At 46.4% G+C, this 20418-nt stretch overlaps 1 protein-coding gene and 1 pseudogene across 3 annotated transcripts in view; one reads left to right on the forward strand and one right to left on the reverse strand.

The window, feature by feature from the left end:
- The window catches only part of MTRR (5-methyltetrahydrofolate-homocysteine methyltransferase reductase), a 33080-nt gene that overhangs the window by 1527 nt on the left and 11135 nt on the right, over positions 1-20418 (forward strand). For 2 of the 3 annotated variants that reach the window (XM_065905181.1, XM_065905182.1), the window contains exons 2-9: positions 737-898; positions 3121-3274; positions 6035-6152; positions 8707-9085; positions 14257-14379; positions 16213-16366; positions 17451-17539; positions 19962-20142. In XM_065905181.1, coding sequence (XP_065761253.1) covers positions 773-898; positions 3121-3274; positions 6035-6152; positions 8707-9085; positions 14257-14379; positions 16213-16366; positions 17451-17539; positions 19962-20142 — 1324 coding nt within the window. In that variant the 5' untranslated portion in view covers positions 737-772. Of the gene's footprint in view, positions 1-736; positions 899-2923; positions 3033-3120; positions 3275-6034; positions 6153-8706; positions 9086-14256; positions 14380-16212; positions 16367-17450; positions 17540-19961; positions 20143-20418 lie in introns of those variants that run through there. The other variant, XM_065905184.1, reaches the window with a different exon arrangement.
- On the reverse strand, positions 9115-9656 carry LOC136146517 (large ribosomal subunit protein uL23 pseudogene; annotated as a pseudogene).

Raw genomic sequence — 20418 nt, forward strand, 5'->3', positions numbered from 1 at the left:
GAGGTGTGGTGAAAAATCTGTGAGCCCTTTATTTTACTCCTGGTTATCTGTTCAGGAAAAAACATAAAACTAGTAAAAGATTTGAGTGAATTAAAAGTGTTTCTCTCTGTTTAGGTATGTAAGTATGTAGGTATGTAAGGTATGTAGGTATGTTAAGTATGTCTACACATGCATGCAGATGTATATGATATTGAATTAAATAAGAAAGGTATTAACTAGAGTACTGTGATTTATTTAGCATTGGGATCAAGTAGGAATCAATTTTAATTGAGTTTTTACCATTTTAGTGAATTTTTAACTTTACCTTCTTTTAAGAGAGCAAAGGTATCTGAAATTTATTGGACACTGCTCTGTGTCTCACCATTGTCTTTGTCAGGTAGGTACCGTCATTGTCCCACTCTAAAGGTGAGAGAACCAAGAGACTGGTCAGTTGAGAAGCTGGCCTGAAGTTCCCCTCCTGTGAATGGTCACTCCTGGCTGGATTCAAGCCCCGGTAGTCTGGCCCCAGAATCTGATTTCTGAGCTGTGGTATTAGAGCTTTCCTTGTATGGGCCTTGATTTCATGAATACTCTCTTTCTTAGACCTTAAGAATTAATGCTAAAAAAGTTAGTAAACCTGTTTCATATTATCCCTCGATATTGTTGCAGTCTGTTTTTAATTAAGAAAATTAATACCTGCAGGTTGTTTACTGCTCCATTAAAAAGAGAAATCCCTTTTTCCCTTTCCATTTTACAGTGTAACTATTAGAGCTGTACCATATGCCTTGAGGTGATGAGGTTTTTGTTACTCTATGCTACACAACGAGGACAGGCAAAGGCCATAGCAGAAGAAATAAGTGAAAAAGCAGTTACGTATGGTTTTTCTGCAGATCTCTACTGTATTAGTGAGTTGGATAAGGTAAGTCATGATTTTTACTGTGTTTCACGCTTTGAAGTGTTTTGCTTGGGAATTGATGTTAAAAAGCAAAGTGGGACCCTAAATGCCACCATGATCCTTTTTTTGTTTTTTAAACACTTAGAAATTCATTTTATCAACTGTGTTGTAAGACTTCTGCCAATTTTTTTCTCTGTGTGTGTGTTAAATTAAACTACATGGTCTTAAAAACTAGGATGACTAACCGTTCTCAACTATAAATGGAACTAGTATGTTTGTCTTGTTTTTCTCACTGGGTGCTTGGGAACAAATGAGATGTGTGTGTTCACAGGAACATGTGAGCTTTCCACCTTGTGAATCCTGGTGCCCTATACAAATCTTCCCTGAAATAATGACCTTGTCATTCATGCCAGAGTTCTTCCAAGTGCAGAACCGCTGAATTCTTTTGTGAAGATAGAGTTTAGAGTGAAGGTGTAGGATCTGCGGGAGACTTGGGGACTGCTTATGTTTCTGTATTCAGTCTCTGCAGAAGTTCCCACCTTAGGACTATTGTTATTGTCGTTCAGGCACTATGTCATGTTCCTCTGTTGGCAACCCCGTGGACTGCAGTGTGCTGGGGCTCCCTGTCCTCCACTACCTCCCGGAGTTTGCCCAGACTCGTGTTCACTGAGTTGTTTACATGAGATCTTAACAGATCTGTGCTTAGAATACCTAGTCTGACTGAGGCCCTCAGGTTATAGTCTCATGCATTTCAGGCCTTAGGGCATGGCAGCCCACTTCAGTATTCTTGTCTGGAGGATCCCATGGACAGAGGAGGCTGGCAGGCTACAGTCCCTGGGTTTGCAGAGATTTGGACACGATTAAGCCACTAACACTCACTCAGGCTTGAGCCACGAGCAGGGCTCTTATAACACCCATGGTGAGGTGCCAGCCACTAAGTCCTCGGATTCAGCTCAGTACTTGAAAAACCACCCGGCCATGCACTCTGGCTCCAGTTCACAATCTCCTCTGTTCCTTCCCACATGTCTGATCAGAAAGACTAGCCTGTCAGCCACAGAGGTGAATTATAAACTTAGCTCCTGGAGGGGAAACCACCAAGTTCCTTGATGTAGCAGGGCCAGGCAGAGTCCCGATGGAGCCACTCACCCAGCCGGGAGGGTCCTGGGGCACCGCCAGTCATGGGCTCCTTGATCCTGCAGCACGTTCAGAGTGAGGCGTGGTGCCACAGGATGGAGCTCCGTCCAAATCTGTTACTAACCCCAGAGACAGAGTAGGCAGCGTCACACAGCTAGCCCTGACAGGGCCGGCAGCTCTTTGAAAAGTTAAGTGAGCAGTGAGTTGTTTTTTGATCCCACAGTAGTCATGTTGTTTGCTTTCCTCAGCTGAATGGTTTCTTCAGTTGTTCCTCATCCAAGTTTAACCTGATTGCCCTCTGCCCTCCTCAATCACAGTCAAGTCTTTTTCAAGGTAAAGCCACTCACCGTAAACGGCAGAGTTCTGTTCCATAAGTGTTGGTCACCTGGTAAAATGTTAGCTCAAATCTTCACCTGTTACATCAGCATGAAAAATAAAGCAAATATCTTGGAGCCCAGTGAGATGATATTGATAGTAGAGCTCATGATTGTGAATAGAGAGAGTGAAGTGCTTTATTGGGAGTACTTATATTTAGGTGAGAGTTAGAATAAGGAAACGTGAATTTTAAGACTTGGAAACACCAGTGATCCCAGTATTCCATATTCTTGGCTCTCTGGAACCCTGAGGGGGTTGGGCCCGTCCTGACAGCTAGGTTTCCTGATGTCTGAGGAGTAACCCTTTCACTTTGCTGATTTAAAATGCTCTTGTGTGCCTGTCTGCCATTACACGACACGGACGACGGGTCGGAAGATGGAGCTGATTGTTTTGCTGATGTGTTAAGTCTGTTGCTTGCTGTTGCTAAGTCGCTTCAGTCGTGTCCAACTCTGTGTGACCCCATAGACGGCAGCCCACCAGCCTCCGCCGTCCCTGGGATTCTCCAGGCAAGAACACTGGAGTGGGTTGCCATTTCCTTCTTCAGTGCATGAAAGTAAAAAGTGAAAGTGAAGTCGCTCAGTCGTGTCCGACTCTTTGTGACCCCACGGACTGCAGCCCATCAGGCTCCTGCGTTCATGGGATTTTCCAGGCAAGAGTACTGGAGTGGGTTGCCATTGCCTTCTCCATGTTAAGTCTACATAGCAGTTGATCTCTGACATGACACCCTTGTTTTATAGTATGATCTGAAAACTGAAACAGCACCTCTTGTGATGGTGGTTTCTACCACGGGCAACGGAGACCCGCCTGACACAGCCCGAAAATTTGTTAAAGCCATACAGGACAAGACGCTGCCACCTGACTTCCTGGCTCACCTGCGGTATGGATTACTAGGTGTGGACTGCATTTTGTGTAGTTTCTAGAGTGTTACTGCTGGCTTAGCGCTAGTATCTAAATGTGTTTTTCAAAACCATGGTGCATCATTGTATAGATTTTGTCTTCCTTGGGTTTTTATTTGTTTTATGTATGTATAACATTTGAGGGTAAACAAGGTGCTATTTCCTAGCCATCACCCCCAGCAGCTCCTCTGCAGAGCTCCAGAATAGCATCTTAACCTCGGCACACACCAGACTCAACTAGGAAATATTTTTGAAATGTAAGTGATTGGGCTCCACCCCAATTCTGCTAAAACCCAGGGAGCAACCCTGCATGCTGTGTTTTTTTTTTTCCTCAAAGTTCTTATGTGTCTGTGACAGCTTCCTTAGCAGATGACCACTCCCCTAGGATACTGGTTCTCCAGCCTGGGCACACACTAGCATCTGCTGGGAGTTTTCCTTCCAATGTCGTTGCTTTGAGTGCCTCCCTCCCTGCCCCTCTCACCCCACCCCCACCCACTGTGATTCCGACTTAATCATTCTGAAGTAGGGTCCTGGGATCAGTATTTTTTATTTTTTTTTAGTTCTACCAGTTTATTGCTACCAATCCATCTCCCTCTACCCTCGTGCACACATGCTCGGTCATGTAACCCCATGGACTGCAGCCCGCCAGGCTCCTCTGTCCATGGACTTTCCCAGGCAAGAATACTGGAGTGGGTTGCCATTTCCTTCTCCAGGATCAGTGTTTTTTAAAGCTCTCAGGTGACTCTACTATGTACCCCAACTTAAAAAGCACTGACCTAGGGTAGGGTCTGTGAAGAGTAGCTTTAAAATATTAAAGGCTCAGAAGGACCAGCTCAGTGAGATAGTTGCACCAGAGAGGGAATTCAGGATCCATTTGCCTGGCTCGCGCTTTCTGTTCTCCTTTGAGAGCAGTTTTGGGGAGGGTATCGAGAAAGGATGGAATGTGCGATGATAAGTAACTGGATAGGGATTGAAATGATGAGCCTGGCCGAGATCTGTCATGTGTAGTGTGTTCAAGAGAGCATTTTAGAATGTGTATAGATTTTTAATTCAGTTTTTCCAATTTATTTATTTAGAAGAGTGAACATGTATATATTGGTTTAAAAATTCCTCAAAATTGTTTAAAAGGGGAGACTGAAGCCTGTTTGGCCATTTAGTCAATCTTAGGCCTGTGTATGGGCTGTATGGGCCCACTGATGGATTGCTCACCTTGTTCTTGTAGGAAAAATTTAGGGAGGCAAACAACTATGAAATTTAAGCTCTTAATTTTAAATTTTCAACAAAGTATGAAAATGTTAGTCCATTTCTTACGAGGAAACATAGAAGCGATTCTTATATCCAACACAGAAACAGAGCAAATGAATGGTTGGTTGTGTTTCGGATGTACCTCTTGTTTTAGATAAGGAGTCAGTAAACTCCATAAAAGACAAGATAGCAAATACTTCAGGCTTCATAAGTCACTGGTCTAACAACTATTCATCTCTGCTGTTGGAGCTTGAAAGCCGCCTTAACAAGGTGTGAACAGGTGGACCTGGCTGTGTTCCAATAAAACTTTATTTGCAGAGACAGTGGATGGTAATTGCCCACAGGCTGTAGTTTGCAGACCCTGCAGTGGGATCAGAAAAGCCTGCAAATACAGACATTGCATGTTCTTAAGAAAGGAGCAAAGGTTGTTTGCTCTTCAGCAAAGGTTGTTGCTGAGCTGTGAAAGTTCCCAGGATTCTTGGCCTCCAGAGAAGCATTCAGTCCGGGGCCAGTGACGAGGCTTGATTGCTCAGAGCTTTTGTGTTATAAAGTTTTATTAAAGTATTAAAGAGATGGAGAAGGCTTCTGACATAGACATCAGAAGGGGGCAGAAAGAGTGCCCCGCGCCCCCGCCCCGGCTAGCCTTTAGCAGTAAGTTACATACCTATCAACAGGCTGCTAGTTAGAGAAAGGAGATGTCCCAAAACTCAGAGTGGCTCCAGGCCTCTCACCCACAACATGCATTTTGAGATAACATTGGCACCAGGTGAGTCATCCCGGGCCATAGAACGATTGACGTGAATCTTGAAGAAAGACAGGTTTCCAAGAAAATATACAGTTTCATTAACAGTTAGAGATTAGGGGAACAATGTATGAGTAGAACATATAGGTTTGTTGAGTCCTTGTCATTCTAAGTCTTAAGAGGAAAGACTTGAAGAAAGACCAGAGTCTAAGGTAAATACATAGTTCATTAACATAGCTTAAGACAAACATTTCCATAAGAAAACGCATTGGTTAGCTCAGGGTTTGAGAAAAGTTAAGTTCTGCTGGAGCCAGGTGTCGTCATGGCAACACAGAATTTTAAGAGAAAACTTTTAAAATTTGTATAGAGAAGGAGAAAAAATTTAACACTAGTATGTTTCCTCCTGCTGCTTAAGAGAGAGAGAAAAAGTGTCTGACACTTGGAGCTTCTTTCCTCCCTTTGGAGACCCCTGGCCTTCCTGCCTGTTACCCTCTCATTTAGTACGCTAATCCTTATTTTCAGATTACCATATTTTTACACAAATTCATGGAAACAAAAATGTGAGATATATTTATGTTAACAGTACTTGTTTTGTTTCTGTTTGCATAGTTAGTATTCCTCAAGGAAAAAATAATACAAAACTGCACATTATTTCCTGTTACATCAAGAAGAGCTTTGAGTGGTGGTCTTCTGAATGTTTTGTTTCTCTCTTGTGTAGGTGGTTAAATTTAAACCTTACTGCATGCTAATAACCCATTTGGACTCTAGGTCTGGGTGATTCAGAATACACGTACTTCTGTAACGGGGGGAAGGTAATTGATAAACGACTTCAGGAGCTTGGAGCCCAGCGTTTCTACAACACTGGCCACGCGGATGACTGTGTGGGGTAAGAGCAATGTACCTCTATCGTTTCCAGTAAACCATGTTTGTACATGATGTAAGTCAGTTTACAAAAGTGGTTCATTTTTGAACTAGCATTAACTTTCAGTCTTGAAAGTCCTATTTTAGTTTTGGGACCAAGGAAAATCCTTCAGAGCTTGATTTATCTGTTTGCTGATTTTTTTTTTAAGTGCCTCGTCCATCTCAGTGTCTGCTAATGGAAGACATTAGGAAGGTAGCCCAGTACAGTTACCTCAGGCTTAGAAATGTGCAGCTATTTGCAAAAGTCATTGTTTTCTTTAGGAACTTGGAGAGGAGTGGCTGCAGGGGAGTGACTGGACTCTGGACCTCCCCTTGGAGGGCGCCCGGCTGCCCGCGTTACAGGCGCATTACAGGTGGAGATGGGGACTAGAGGCCTTCCCAGCACCCCGCTCCTTGGGGCTCTCCCTCCGCATCTTCATGGGCATTTACCACCCTGCCAACCAGGAATGTAATTTCTATTGCATTAATTTGTTCTTGTTTTTACAGTTCAGTATTTCACCCTATGTGCCGCCTTACAAATCCTCTTAATGTGTTAATTCAGAGACCTTATAGAATTGTCCTTATTCTGTCATAACAGCACTTGCACGCACTCGATTTTTTTTCTACTGGCTCTGTGTATTAAGTAAATCTCACCCACTAGATCGGCTTATGCCACATGACAAGTTCAGCAAAGGTTGTGCTTTTCTGCATATGCTGCCTTGCATGGGCATGTTGGAGACAGTTCTGTTTGCCCGTAACTCACCTTTGTGAGTCCATAAGTCCATCATTTTCTGCAGCTGTGATGCTGTGAGTTTTTTTCCATTGCCGCAGGGTACATGTCCTTTATGGTGACAGCTCTGCCACATTGCCTTGCCTGTTACCTTTCAGTTTTGTCTCATTGTATTGGGTTTTTTTTCCCATGAGAAACGTTGGCATTAAATGTTTATTGTCCTTTTTGAGCTGTTTAAATGCTAAACGCTTATAAATCTGTTAGTCCTATTGCTCAACTCATATTTTACTTCAGAGGCTTTTGATTTCACTGTTGATTTATTGCATTGACCATTAAAATTCTTCAATGTATATTTTAGCAGCGTGCATCTCTAAAGTTTTCAACCTAAGTACTCTTTTCTAAAATTAGAATATTTTCAAGGAGACATCTTGGCTTACTGTACCACCACATTGAAGGGGTTAAGAATGTAGACTGGAGTTCAAATACCTGCGTTCAGATCCTTGGTTTTCCCCACTTACTGGCTATGAAGCATTGCTAAAATTACTTAAACTTTTTGTGTCTTGGTGTTTCCCCCTTGTGAAATGGATAATAACAGTATATATTGTTTAAGGTTCTTTGAAGCATCAAATGAATGAATAAAACTTGTTTTAGAACAACGTCCACCATATAGTGCATGCTCCGTGGGCATGAGCTTTCTTTTAAGAGTATTACCATTTAGTATTTCTGAGTTGTGAAAATTGTGTTTTAAATGTAGCTGTCATTATTGAACCATTAATTTTGTATGCTTGCTCTTCCAAATGCCCCTGAGGGATGGATGTACTGTATCACCAAATTTTGAAGTATGTACCACGTGAGCAGTAAATGAATACAATGAAATTATAGCCAAAGTCTCGATAAGACAGAGGTCTGAAATGTGTCTCCTCTTGTCACTTAGCTCTATGAATTGGAACTTAATTGATCACGCATTGGAGTTGTGATTGAAAATGACAGAGATGTCCTTCTCAAGGTCTTGATGCAGTACTTAGCCATTCACTCTGAACAGAGCATAGGGAATGTTACTGTTGGCATACTTTGCCAGTAGGCAGTTTGTTATTTAGTTGCTTAGTCGTGTCCGACTCTTTTGCGACCCCAAGGACTGTAGTCTGCCAGGCTCCTCTGTCCATAGGATTTTCCTGGCAAGCATACTGGAGTTGGTTGCCATTTCTTTCTCCAGTCAGTAGATGAGCATATTTTACGATGTACTTACGGTTAATTCAGCTCTCCTACTAAAGTATGATTGAAGGGTTGAGCTATTAGTCATAGAGCATTAATCTGGAGTGGATTCTTGGTGGTATCTTAATCTGTAGGAAACAAAGATCAGTAAATTGGCTAGGCAAAAAACAGTGGTGCATTTGATATAATTATCATTTATGATATTACGGTAGACTTGGATTTTGGGTATGTTCAGTTAGCCTCATCAGATTTAGCATGCCTGTTTAAAATGACGTCTTCTTACAATATCAACTCTATTTTAGGAAGTTAAGTGGAATCAAACTCCTATTACCTTTTACTAAATCATCTTCATTTTTGCTCTCTGATTTTTATGCATGTTCATACTTTTTTATAGCTCAGTGCTAATGAACACAGTAAAGTTTTGGTTTTTAGCTTAATCATAAGTATTTTTGTATTCTGAATAGCCTTCATGGTGAATGTTTCTGACAGTTGCACAGCATTCTGTCAAATGGACAGACTCTCATGTTATCCTGTTGTTAAGTGTTTAAATGGAGAACTTAAGTGTTTGTTTCTTTTTTCCTGTTTTTTTCCAACTCAGTTTAGAACTTGTGGTTGAGCCTTGGATTAACGGACTCTGGGCCGCCCTCGAGAAGCATTTTCTGTCGAACAGAGGAAGAGAGGATACAAGTGAAACTCTCACGATGGCATCTCATGCCTCCCAGAGGACAGATCCCTTGACGCCGGAATTATCACATGTGGAATCACAAGTTGGACTTCTGAGATTAGATGATTCCGGAGGAAAGGCTGCTGAAGTTTTGGAACAAAATGCAGTGAACAGCAGTCAATCAAGTACTTTGATTGCAGACTCTGAGGCCTCGCTTACCTGTTCAGTACCCCCACTTTCACAAGCCTCTCTGAATATTCCCGCTTTACCACCGGAATACTTAGAGGTGCATCTGGAGGAGGCCCTTGGCCAGGTAAGCAGTGATGTTGGTGGTGGTTTTTTTTTTTTTTTTTTTTTAAATAGTGAAAACTTTTATATTTGGAATTAGCCAGCTGGACTCAGTTTAGATGATCCCAATTTTGTTGGCAACATCCAAAGCATCATAGTCAGGAGCCAGTCGAACATATGCCTTCTTCTCTCCATCAGGCCTGATCAGAGTATTGACCTTAGCCACGTCAATGTCATAGAGCTTCTTCACAGCCTGTTTAATTTGGTGCTTGTTGGCCTTGACATCCACAATGAATACCAGTGTGTTGTTGTCTTCTATTTTCTTCATGGCTGACTCGGTGGTGAGGGGGAATTTGATGATGGCATAGTGGTCAAGTTTGTTTCTCCTGGGGGCGCTCTTCCGAGGATATTTGGGCTGCCTCCTGAGTCGCAGTGTTTTGGGCCGCCGGAAGGTGGGTGAAGTCCGGATCTTCTTTTTCTTGTGGCTGTGGACACCTTTCAACACTGCTTTCTTGGCCTTCAAAGTCTTTGCTTTGGCTTCAGCTTTAGGAGAGGCAGGGGCTTCCTTCTTCGCCTTCGGCGCCATCTTCATAAAAAGGGTTTGGTGGTGTTTTTTTAATTATACTATGGCAGAGGAACAAGCCACGGCATGCTGGGTGGGTGTGGTCCAGCATTCCTTGTGTAAGTGAAGATTTATTGGAGCACAGCCATGCCCGCCCGAGGCTGCTTCTGCACTGCGGTGCTGGAGTGGAGTCACTCCCAAAGCGGCGTTGCCTCCAAGTGTTACAGATGCACTTGTATTACTGCCTGGCTTCGCTTTGAAGAAGTGAATGGGCACGAGCTCAGTTTCTCCATTGCCTTGGAGAAGTAACGTCCTGGCTTCTTGCTTTAGATGTCAGCCAGGTGAGGGTGAGTTGTGGGCAGTCAGGAAACCATCTCAGCAACTAATCTGAGTCAGGTATAGTGAGATCACTTTTCCAGTGTGGATCTTTGCTGTCCTGGGATTCTCCATCTTAGGGGTTTTTCTTTCTCTTGGTAATATTTTAATAGACCTGTTTTTGTCTGTTTAAGTCTTTTTTTCTATGCCCTGAGTATTTTTCCTATCAGTAAATAAATGACTTTAAAGTGGTCTGTACATTTCTGAGCATCAAGTTGAGTAATAGCTGATATTACCCCACGATTGTCAGTATATGGTTCCCTGAAATTTCTTCCAACATGCTTGGAATAAGCTTCCAGGGCAGCCAGTCTTGTGACGCCTGGCTGACCTCTCTCTGTTCAGAGGGAGTTCCATGTGGGCTTTCTCAGGTAAACCACACCCTTAACGCAACTGTCATGGTTTCTGGTTTCTTCTTTTCCTTTTATTAAATGAGGAAAGACATTTGAGAAACAGTTTAAGTCCAACTTTCTAGTTTATTTGAAAACTGTTTGCAAACACTTGATATGCATACCAGTGTTTTCACCGTCATATTTTTACAATGTTTTTCTAATGCATTCATATAAACAGGTAGGTTTTTATATGACCTTCCCTGGGTTATTGTTTTCACACTCATGTTTCATTCTTTATTAAAAGGGATTATCACAATAAGTACCTCTTAGTCAGAATTGGGGACAGGTGCTGTGGCTGTGATAAACATGCCAGGCAGGTGGGCTCAGGGTGGTGAACCGGCCCCGGGTTTGTGCTGCAAGGATGAGTGTGTGTGGCAGGGGTGTCGATCTCTGATTGATCTGACAAGGCGCTTCACTTAGGATCTGCCTGAGAGTTTCTTTTATGATAGGTGTCATTAAATAGACTTGAGTTGTCGGTAATGTCTTCAAAAGATTTTTTAAAATCTCAACTATTTAACGGAAACTTGTGTAAATCTGTTTAAAGGATATACCTAGAGAATAAGGGATTGAGGAAAAAAGTTTCCTATTTTAGGGCCCCATCTTGGGATAACCCCCTTGGGGAGTGGGGCGGGTGGGGGAGGGGAGGATGGGCGCCGGGTTGGGCAGAGTGGGCAGCTGAGCTTCAGTGCACACGGGCTCAGTCACTTGATGGCTCGTAGCCCGCAGGCCGAGATTTCACCGTGGGGTTATGCTAACCGCAGGTGAGCCACTGGGCCCTTTGAGCCAGACTCGGGCCAGGACCCCGGTCCCCCCTGGCTGCAGGCGTCGGGGCTGTGTGGCCAGCAGCTGCACCTGGCTGCTCTCCCCGCGTCCCGAGTCCAGCGCTCCTTTACCCCAGGACTGCGGTCACCCCTGGCTGCAGCCCTCAGGCCTGTGTGGCCAGCAGCTGCACCTGGCTGCTCTCCCCGCGTCCCGAGTTCAGCGCTCCTTTACCCCAGGACTGCGGTCACCCCTGGCTGCAGCCCTCAGGCCTGTGTGGCCAGCAGCTGCCCCTGGCCCCTCTCCCCGCGTCCTGAGTCCAGTGCTCCTGTTCCCCAGGACTCTGGTCCCCCCCGGGCTCAGCCCTCGGGCCTGTGTGGCCAGCAGCTGCCCCTGGCTGCTCTCCCCGCGTCCCGAGTCCAGCGCTCCTTTACCCCAGGACTCTGGTCCCCCCCCAGGCTCAGACCTCAGGGCTGTGGCCAAGCAGCTGCACCTGGCCGCTCTCCCCACGTCCTGAGTCCAGTGCTCCTGTTCCCCAGGACTCTGGTCCCCACCGGGCTCAGCCCTCGGGCCTGTGTGGCCAGTAGCTGCACCTGGCTGCTCTCCCCGCGCCCCGAGTCCAACGCTTCTTTACCCCTGGGGCAGCATCAGTGCGGTTTCTGTGCCTCGCGGAGTCGCTCCTCCTGAGGGTCTGCCTGCTCCTGCTATCGGGTGGGAGGGCTCCAGGTCTGACAGCTGACTCAAGTCCAGCAGCTGGACAGAGGGCCTTGAGCATTCACTGGGACAGCTTCCCGCTCATGACGTCTTGGTTTCTTTCCCTTGTGAGGACCTATCAGCGCCCTTGTCGGCCGCCCATTCACTCAGATGCTCTGGAAGCCATGAGTTCGTCAGTCTTGTTATTTCTGGGAGGGGCCCTTGGCCGCCCCCCAGCTTTTCTACTCACTGTGGTCCTTGTGCACACCCCTCCCCCCAGCGTTCCTGGCCAGGTGCTTCCGCCTCCCTCTGTCCTTGGTGCCCGGGGGCGGGGGGCAGGGTGGCTCTGGTTTTCCTGTTGCTGGGCGCCCACTTTGTGAGCTCTGGCCAGCAGGGAGCTCAGTGGTGCTGCTGACCCCCTGACCAGCGCGGGCCTGTTGGCCTTGGCAGTGCGGTGGTCTCTGGGCGCTCCAGGGAGCCCCTGTCAGCTGGTGGGTTTGGCCTTACGTGGGTTTGTCCACTCTGACAGGCCCTCTTCTCTGAGCTTTTCAATCCTGTCCTCAAACGTCTTGGCATTTCTGCCCCACTTAGCTTTTTCTTTGCTCTAGTTGCCCTGCTGTCCGTGTGTTTACGTCATCTCTGGGGCTCTGCCAGGGTGAGGAAAGCCTGTGTCCTGGGAGAGTGTCCCAGTTAGAAAGCCCTTCATCCAGACCTGTGTCCTGCCCCGCCTGGCCCGGGACCTCAGCCTTCTGTCTGGGGCACGCGTGTTGTGTTCTGTTGATGCATGTTGCTGTCCTGCCCTTTCTTTGCAGCTGGCCCAGCGCACGGGTAGCCAGGCCTGTTGCTTCTTAACTGTAGTTTTGGTCCAGCAGCCAGGAGGAGGGATAGGGTGCGGGGTGGAGTCCCCGCGTTGTCTTAATGCAAGAAGGGAGCTCTTGTCCTTAAGGAAGGAGCGGTCCCTTCCGCGGGTGCCAGGGCTTGTCTCACTCAGGTGTCTCTCCCCCATTCTTCCCTGCCGAGTCTCCCTGGCTTTCTCTGCCCTCAGGCTGCAGCTGGTGAGCGCTCATGTGTAAGCTACTGAGAGTATCCTCTGGCTTTCACTGGTAGATTTTAGTTGTTGCCTCATTATTCTTGGCTTTTTGCATTTTTTCCCAAAGTGTCGGTGAAGCTTAGTCGTAGGCCTCCAGTCCCAGCGGCCCAGTCGGTGCCGCTTCTTCCTTGTCCCGAGCACGTGTCACCAAGTATGTTCTCACTGCCAGCGGGGCAGCCCTCCAGCGCCACATGCCCATTTTAGCGACTTTCTCAGGCCACTCTGGTCTGGCTGTCCCAGGCTGGGTTCCTGGGAGTCACTGTGAGATGGTCTTCGGGGCCTCCTCCTCGCCCCGGGATGTCATGGGGCAGGAGCCGGCCAGGGCACAGGAGAAGCTGAGCTGCAGGGCTCCCTGAAGCCAGGCGGCCCTTCAGGGTTGCTGTGAGCTCTGCACAGGGGCTGGGCCTCTACAGTCGTTGATGAGTCTTTGGATGGGGCGGCCTCTGGACGGAGGTGTGACCTTGAGTGCTCAGGGGTTACCCGGAGGTGACGGCGAGGGGCTGGGGACCCGCTGTGAGCACTGCCGGCAGGCAGCCCTGCTGAAGGCCGTGCCCCCGTCCCCATCACTACAACTCTCAGACCTCAGCCCTGGCCTTCTCCCCGGCCTGCCCACATAGCCACTCATCCACAGTTAACTGACCAGCACTTTCCGAGATGTCAGTTTCTATTTTTATTAGAACTTAGGATCATCAGGTTATGAATCTGGTGAGGTAGGACCAAGATTTGGGTTTCTTTCTAGTTTCCCAAGGCCTGTATTGTCTAATTTTACCTGCGTGTTGCTACTATTAATTAATGAAAATTAAATTAAGAATTCAATGCTTGAGTTACACCAGCCATGTTTCCATTGCCCAGTGGTCAGCTATTGGCCAATGAGGTCATGGAGCATCCCTGCTGTCCAGAAAGCTCTGTGGGACAGCACCGCCTGCCGCTCTGAGGACTCTTGTCGCCATCTGTGCAGACAGCTCCCGACCGTAAACATCTGTCACTCCTTTAGAATCTCCTTCTGAAATGTGCACACACACTCTTTCTTTTTGCATAGTTCATTAGGAAGACTCTTAGACCTTTCCATGGAAAGTGCTAGTATCTGATGTTTCCCATATACTCTCAGAAATTTTAGTCTAGTAGACAAGGAGTTTAAAATATAGATGAACTTCTCTTCTGAAAGATTGAGAGGCCTGTCTGTAGGCATTTACCTTAGAGAAGAATTCTGAAATCTCACCAGGGAGTGTTGAAAGATCCTGTACCTCTGATGTTGCCGCCAAGTGAAGCAGTGGTAAGTATAATTGAAAATCGCGTTTCATAGCACTTTATCACATTTCTTTCTCAAGGAGGAAAGCCACGCATCTGTGAGTTCGGTGGATCCAGTGTTTCACGTTCCAATTTCAAAGGCAGTTCAACTGACTACGAATGATGCCATAAAAACCACTCTTCTGATAGAACTGGACGTTTCGGTAAGTTCCAGAATGTGTTTCTGAGCACAGGGATGTTGTCAGTCAGCGCGGAGGCTGACCTGTGGTGTGTCCTCACCCACACAGGCTGGAAGGAGGAGGTGCTGGCTGGACAGCACCAGCCACCTGGCCTCTCATGTTTATTCCTGACCCGTCATTTTGTCTCTCCATCTCATCCCTGTTTCTTTCCTCTTCAAGGAGGGGCTGAAATGAGGAGTGACTGGAGGTGATTCCACTTGGACAGAGTAGTGTTGCTGCCTTGCTCATTAAGCCACGAAAGAGTAATGGAATCAGGACAGCACTGGCATATAGGAGCCCCAGGCAAGGAAGCTGAGGTCAGCGGCCAGGGAAATTGAGCCCAGGCCAGCCCGTCGTGTGACGGTCACTTCTCAGAGTGGTGGTCCATGTTCCTTTGAGAATCTGGGAGAAGTCATGGACTCCCCGTCTCCAGAAAGTTTACTATAAGCATTTTGCACACAGTTTTAGAGGGGTTCTGTGTGGCTCTCGGGAGCCCCATCCATAGGCCTTCCCCAGCCCTGCCCCAGCCGCTGGCCTCAGGTGGGAAGCCGTACTGGCCCTGCTCACAGTCCTGCAGCTCAGCTCTGGATGCGGGTCCCAAGGAGCTCAGTGGGCTGGACTTTCAGAAAAGACTGTCAAGGCTCTTGGTGGAGGTTTAGTTGAATTTCTAATAGAAAAAAATACGGCAGGCATCAAAACTGGATGGTTTTGCTTACATGCTATTCTGTTCAGTCGCTAAGCTGTGTCTGACTCTTTGTGACCCCATGGACTGCAGCACTCCAGGCTTCCCTGTCCTTCACTCTCTCCTGGAGCTTGATCAGACTTATGTCCGTTGAGTCGGTTGGTGATGCTCTCTAGCCATCTCATCCTCTGCTGCCCCCTTCTCCTTTTGCATTTAACCTTTCTCAGCATCCAGGTCTTTTCCAGTGAGTTGGTCTTTCGCATCAGGTGGCCAAAATATTGGAACTTTAGCATCAGTCCTTGCAAGTGAATATTCAGGTTTGATTTCCTTTCAGATTGACTGGTTTGATCTCCTTGCAGTCCAAGGGACTCTCATACTATTGAGTAATTCCATTTTCTTTTGAACATTTTTATCCCCACTGTTAAATATCCTATATACACGAAAGCATTTCACTTCTGTTACACACTTCTGTCATAAAGAGGTGAGATTTGGCCGACTGGTGGGTCTGGTCTGTGTCTGCGTCCCTCACAGGCTAGGGGTGTGGGCATGTGTGGTCAGAGGCCCCTTCCCGGAGCCCTCCACACCCTCACCCACTCTGTGCAGAGTGCGTAGACCTGCTGTGGGAGGCGGCTCCACCCGGAGCCTGGGTCTGTGCACAGCCAGGGCTGAGCCAGATGCTCCTGTGTTGCGTGTCCCTAAAGGAAGAAAAGCGGTCTCGCCCACCCCGCTCCTCCCCAAAGCAAAGGAGTAAGGAGAGGCCACTGAAGAGCGGTGTGCTTGCTCCTAAAGTGCGTATGTATGTTTTCAAAAGAGGGTTTTTACATGGATTATTAAAAACACTGCTTACCGGGACACCTTAATCTCTAGAAGAGGCAGGTCTTAATTTCTATTCTGTGAATACTCGATAAAGAACAAAACATTAGATAATTACAGAATTTCTTTTTTGAAAATAACTCCTAGTACAAGTATGCTTGTTTAGTTAATTGGTCTTATTTGTTAGAAACAAAATAATTCTAATTGCCAAAAATGAATTTGTATGTTCAGATGTTCATATAAGAAAAACTGTGTTGGTTGCCCCACAGCTAAAACTCTTAACTCATGTGGCATTTTTTTATTTCATGTCGGCTCTTCTCTAGAAAACGGATTTTTCCTACCAGCCTGGAGATGCCTTCAATGTGGTCTGTCCCAACAGCGACTCTGAAGTACAGTTCCTGCTGCAGAGATTGCAGCTCGTAGACAGGAGAGAGCACCGTGTCGCCGTGACGATTAAGGCAGACACGAGGAAGAAAGGTGCAGGCCTGATGTCTTCCTGCTCTGGACGTCCTTGGGGGGACGGGGGTGACAGCACGGGTCTGCACAGGTGCCTGAGGGCCGGCCTTGGTCTTGGGTGGGAGTCCCTAGCATCCACAGCAGGTGCCCTGGGTGAGTCAGTTACCCTGAATGAGATGGCGATAGAGTTTATGCTTATCGGACGCTTACAGACATTAAAAATGAAGTTGAAGAATCAACCTTTCCAGAACTCTGGACATTAGCAAGCTTACAGCAAACTGGGAAACACAAAGATGAGTATAACTGTGGTTTCAGAGAAGCAAGTTGGTTAGTTGAGCCAATTTGTTAGGTTGCTTTTTTTCAATCAGCATTACTTTTTTTGTAAGTTTGCACACTAGAGTTGTCATGCAGAAAAACTATATTATATGAATCTGTTTTAAAAACTGCTTTTTGCTGTGAGTTCCCTGGTGGTTAGGACTCTGAGCTTTCAATTCTGGGGCCCAGGTTTAATTCCTGGTGGGAGAACATCCCACAAACTGCACTATGTGGCCAAAAAAAAAAGGTAGTTTTATGTTTGTGTCCCATGGCGTATTTGTTATTGCTTATTTAATACATGAAAGTAATTGTGTTTTCCATGATTAAAGAAAATTATTTTACAGCAGTTTGCTTAGAATCTGAAACTAGAGCTCAGGCAGTTCTGAAATTCTTTCTGAGGACAACAGGCAGTGTTGTGGGACCGCTGCCATCTTTTGGAGGGGCTTCCCCAATAGCTCAGTTGGTAAAGAATCCACCTGCAATGCAGGAGACCCCAGTTTGATTCCTGGGCCTTTTGTTCCTTGGTTTTAGATAATTTCCTTTCCTTTTGTTTAGTAAACCTAGATTTGGTAGGTGTGGCTGGTACAGTAATGCTGTGGAATTAGTGAAATTGTTTTTGTAAAGTGGGTTTTTCTTTCACGTTCTTTGTGAGGAAATCTTTTGACTGAATAAGCATCATGTTGTACTTTGATAGCACTATAATGTAAAGGATTGCAGCTGTTAGTGTTTCTCGGGGTTGGAAGCATCTTTATTTTCTGTGTCGTGAGCTCTTCCCCGTCTACCTGGACAGGCGCAGCCTTGCCCGAGCACGTACCTGAGAGGTGTTCTCTCCTCTTCCTTCTCACCTGGTGCCTCGAAATACGAGCCGTTCCCAAGAAGGTATTGTTTTTTTAAATTCTTTTGGTATCTACGTAAAAAATCTACTTATCTTTCTATAGAGTTTATTAAGTCATTTGAGGGCTTAGAAAATGTGGTCTTCACAGCCCGTGTTCAGAATAGTTCCCAAGGCATGCTGTGTCTCTGTGATGTCATGGACAAATATTTTTAAATTGCTCTTAAATTGAAGTGTTACGTTTTCTTTTGAAACAGGAATTTCAAGTTGGGCTTTTCCTTAATCTTATTTTACTAGACGTTAACTCGATGTTGCCTGGTAACCAGTGATGAAAGTGGCCCTCGATGACATGGGTTTTCCAGCTGCGCACGGACACTTCTTCCCTAACTGACAGGAGGCTAGGGGTTTCCCTCGCCTGTCCCTCATTTAAGGCTGGGAAGACCCCTTTTGTGTGAAAGCCTGCAGTTAATTTGTGCGTCTGCATTCTTCCGGGCGCAGCGCAGGGTTTGCTGGGTCACGCTGACGCGAGACGGGCTCGGAGGCGAAGGTCCTCTAGGCGTCAGTATTGTGCCGCTGTTACGCCTCTTTTTCTAGCCTGTTCCTCCAACGGACGTTAGTGGGCACACTTTCCAAGCTGTTTTACCAAACTTGTATTTCGAATGAGCAGAAACAATACTGTTACTACGTTACACTGTCCACACTGCAGTATTCATCTTCTGTTTTATTAACGTGTTGACTGCATTTGTAGTTCTTTAGGAAGTGAGCTCAATGGAAAGGCTTAATCCTGGGTATAATTTGAGTAAATTTACGATGCCCTGTGATGAAAATTTCCTGCATAATTTCACAATTTTAGTTCACCTCTACCATTTCTGAAAACTTCACAATGTATATATTTAAAAATGTATTTTTGCTTACTGCAAAAGCAGTATGCTTGTAAAAAGTCTGGACACAAAAGTAATTCAGGAAGCAAAAGTGCTTTTTAATTAGCCCCCTGCAGTTAATAGGGCTTCCCTTGGTGGCTCAGAGAGTAGACAATCTGCCTGCAAAGCAGGAGATCTGGGTTCAGTCCCTGGGTTGGGGAGATCCCCTGGAGAAGGAAATGGCAACCCGCTGCAGTTCTTGCCTGGAGAGCCCCAAGGACAGAGGAACCTGGTGGGCTCTGGTCCGTGGGTTGTAAAGAGTCAGACACGACTGAGCCACTATCACACTGCAGTTAACATTTGAATCTGTGCTGCTAGTATATATGCTGTTCTGTAACATGCCTTTTTTAATTAAAAAGAAATCATGAGCTTACATATCCCAACATGGAAATATACTGGAGATCTTATTAAAAGATGCTGTAATTGTTGATTTGATTAACGACAGTCCATTGTTTCCAGTTTTTCACTATTAAAAATTCATTTAGGTCAACCTTCTGTTTGCATCTGTATGCACCTGTCTAAATTTTCTTTTTAAAATAAATTCCTTGGAGTACAATTACTGTGTTAAAAATATTTAGAATTTAAGTTTTAGTAATGTTTTTCAACTTGTTCTCTACATATTACAGTATTTCTTATATTAGTCCCGTGAAGTTTCTGTTAACTGTAAAGTGAGAAATATGCTACTGCTTTAGCCTGTAACTTGGGAAGGTTTATTGACCTGAGAAAGTTTGGCTGGAAGTGTTCTTGGTAAGCTCCTGCGCTCCTGTAGCTGGTGGGTCTCTGGGTAGGTTCGGCAGGGATTCTTGGCTAGTCAGTGGAGACCTGAGGCCCCACGGGAATGTGATCTCGTCGTCCCTGTCAAGGGCGTCCGGGCCTGCGGGATGCAGGGGCCATGGATGTAGTGGTGTCCACTCCTGTTTCAGGTAGCGTTGTTGCTCCCACTCTTCTGTGAAGCCTTTTGGCAAGTTAGGTGTCCTCTTGTACCCAGTGCCTGTCAGAGAAAGTTCTTAATGGTGGTCAAATACGTGTCGAAATCCAGGTTGTAGTCATCAGCTAAGGCAGGAACAGGTATTGTGTCCTGAGATAAAAATGTGTGGTTAACGAGGGGCTTCCTTGGTGGTCTGGTGGCTAAGACTATGGGCTCCCAATGCAGGGGCCCTGGGTTTGATCCCTGGTCAGGAAGCTAGATCCCACATGCCAGGGAACTAGATGCTACATAAATAAATACTAAAAAAAAAAAAGTTTGCTTGGGAGACTTGACTTTCTGTTTACTCACATAGACCTATCGTGTAACTTGAGACTGTGCTTATGACTGATTAGATCAGTTTAAGATACAGGGAAGGTGACCAAAAAATAAAAGTGGATCTTCCCAGTTTGATAGGCTGCCATCAGAGCAAATAGGAAACGAAATGCCCTTTTCCCGGCCACACTCCTGGTGGCCACACTCCCTTTTTCTTTAAGATTGGGCACATCCCAGGTGGACAGCACCCCCGCGTTCTGAGGCTGCGACCGCAGAGCACGTGGTGACTTGTTGGCTTCTTGGCCACAGGCGTTCCTGCGAGCCCTCGCGGACCACACCAGCAACGGCGCTGAAAGGCGGCGGCTGCAGGAGCTATGCAGCCGGCAGGGGGCGGCTGACTACGCCCGCTTCATCAGGGACGCCGGTGCCTGCCTGTCCGACCTGCTGCGGGCCTTCCCGTCCTGCCAGCCTCCACTCGGCCTCCTGCTCGGTGAGTGGCCGCCCTCACAGCCGCGCTCCCCGGGGCAGCTCCTCTGTGCTAAGGGCACCTCGAGTTCCTGCAGGCCTGTGGGCGCGCGTCTCCATGACTGGCCGGTAAGCAAGCGTCTCACAGCTGGGCTTCCCGGGGCCTTAGCGGCTGAACTTCCTTCCTGAGGTCAGAGAATCTCTCTCCCGTTTTTTTTTCCCCCCGCTTTTTCAGTTTTCTTTCCTGCCATTGTCACTTGTCATTTTTCTCTCAATATTGTTGTTGCCGTTCAGTCGCTAA

This window comes from Muntiacus reevesi, chromosome 14 (genome assembly GCF_963930625.1).
Source record: "Muntiacus reevesi chromosome 14, mMunRee1.1, whole genome shotgun sequence".
In the NCBI taxonomy this organism is placed as follows: Eukaryota; Metazoa; Chordata; class Mammalia; order Artiodactyla; family Cervidae; genus Muntiacus; species Muntiacus reevesi.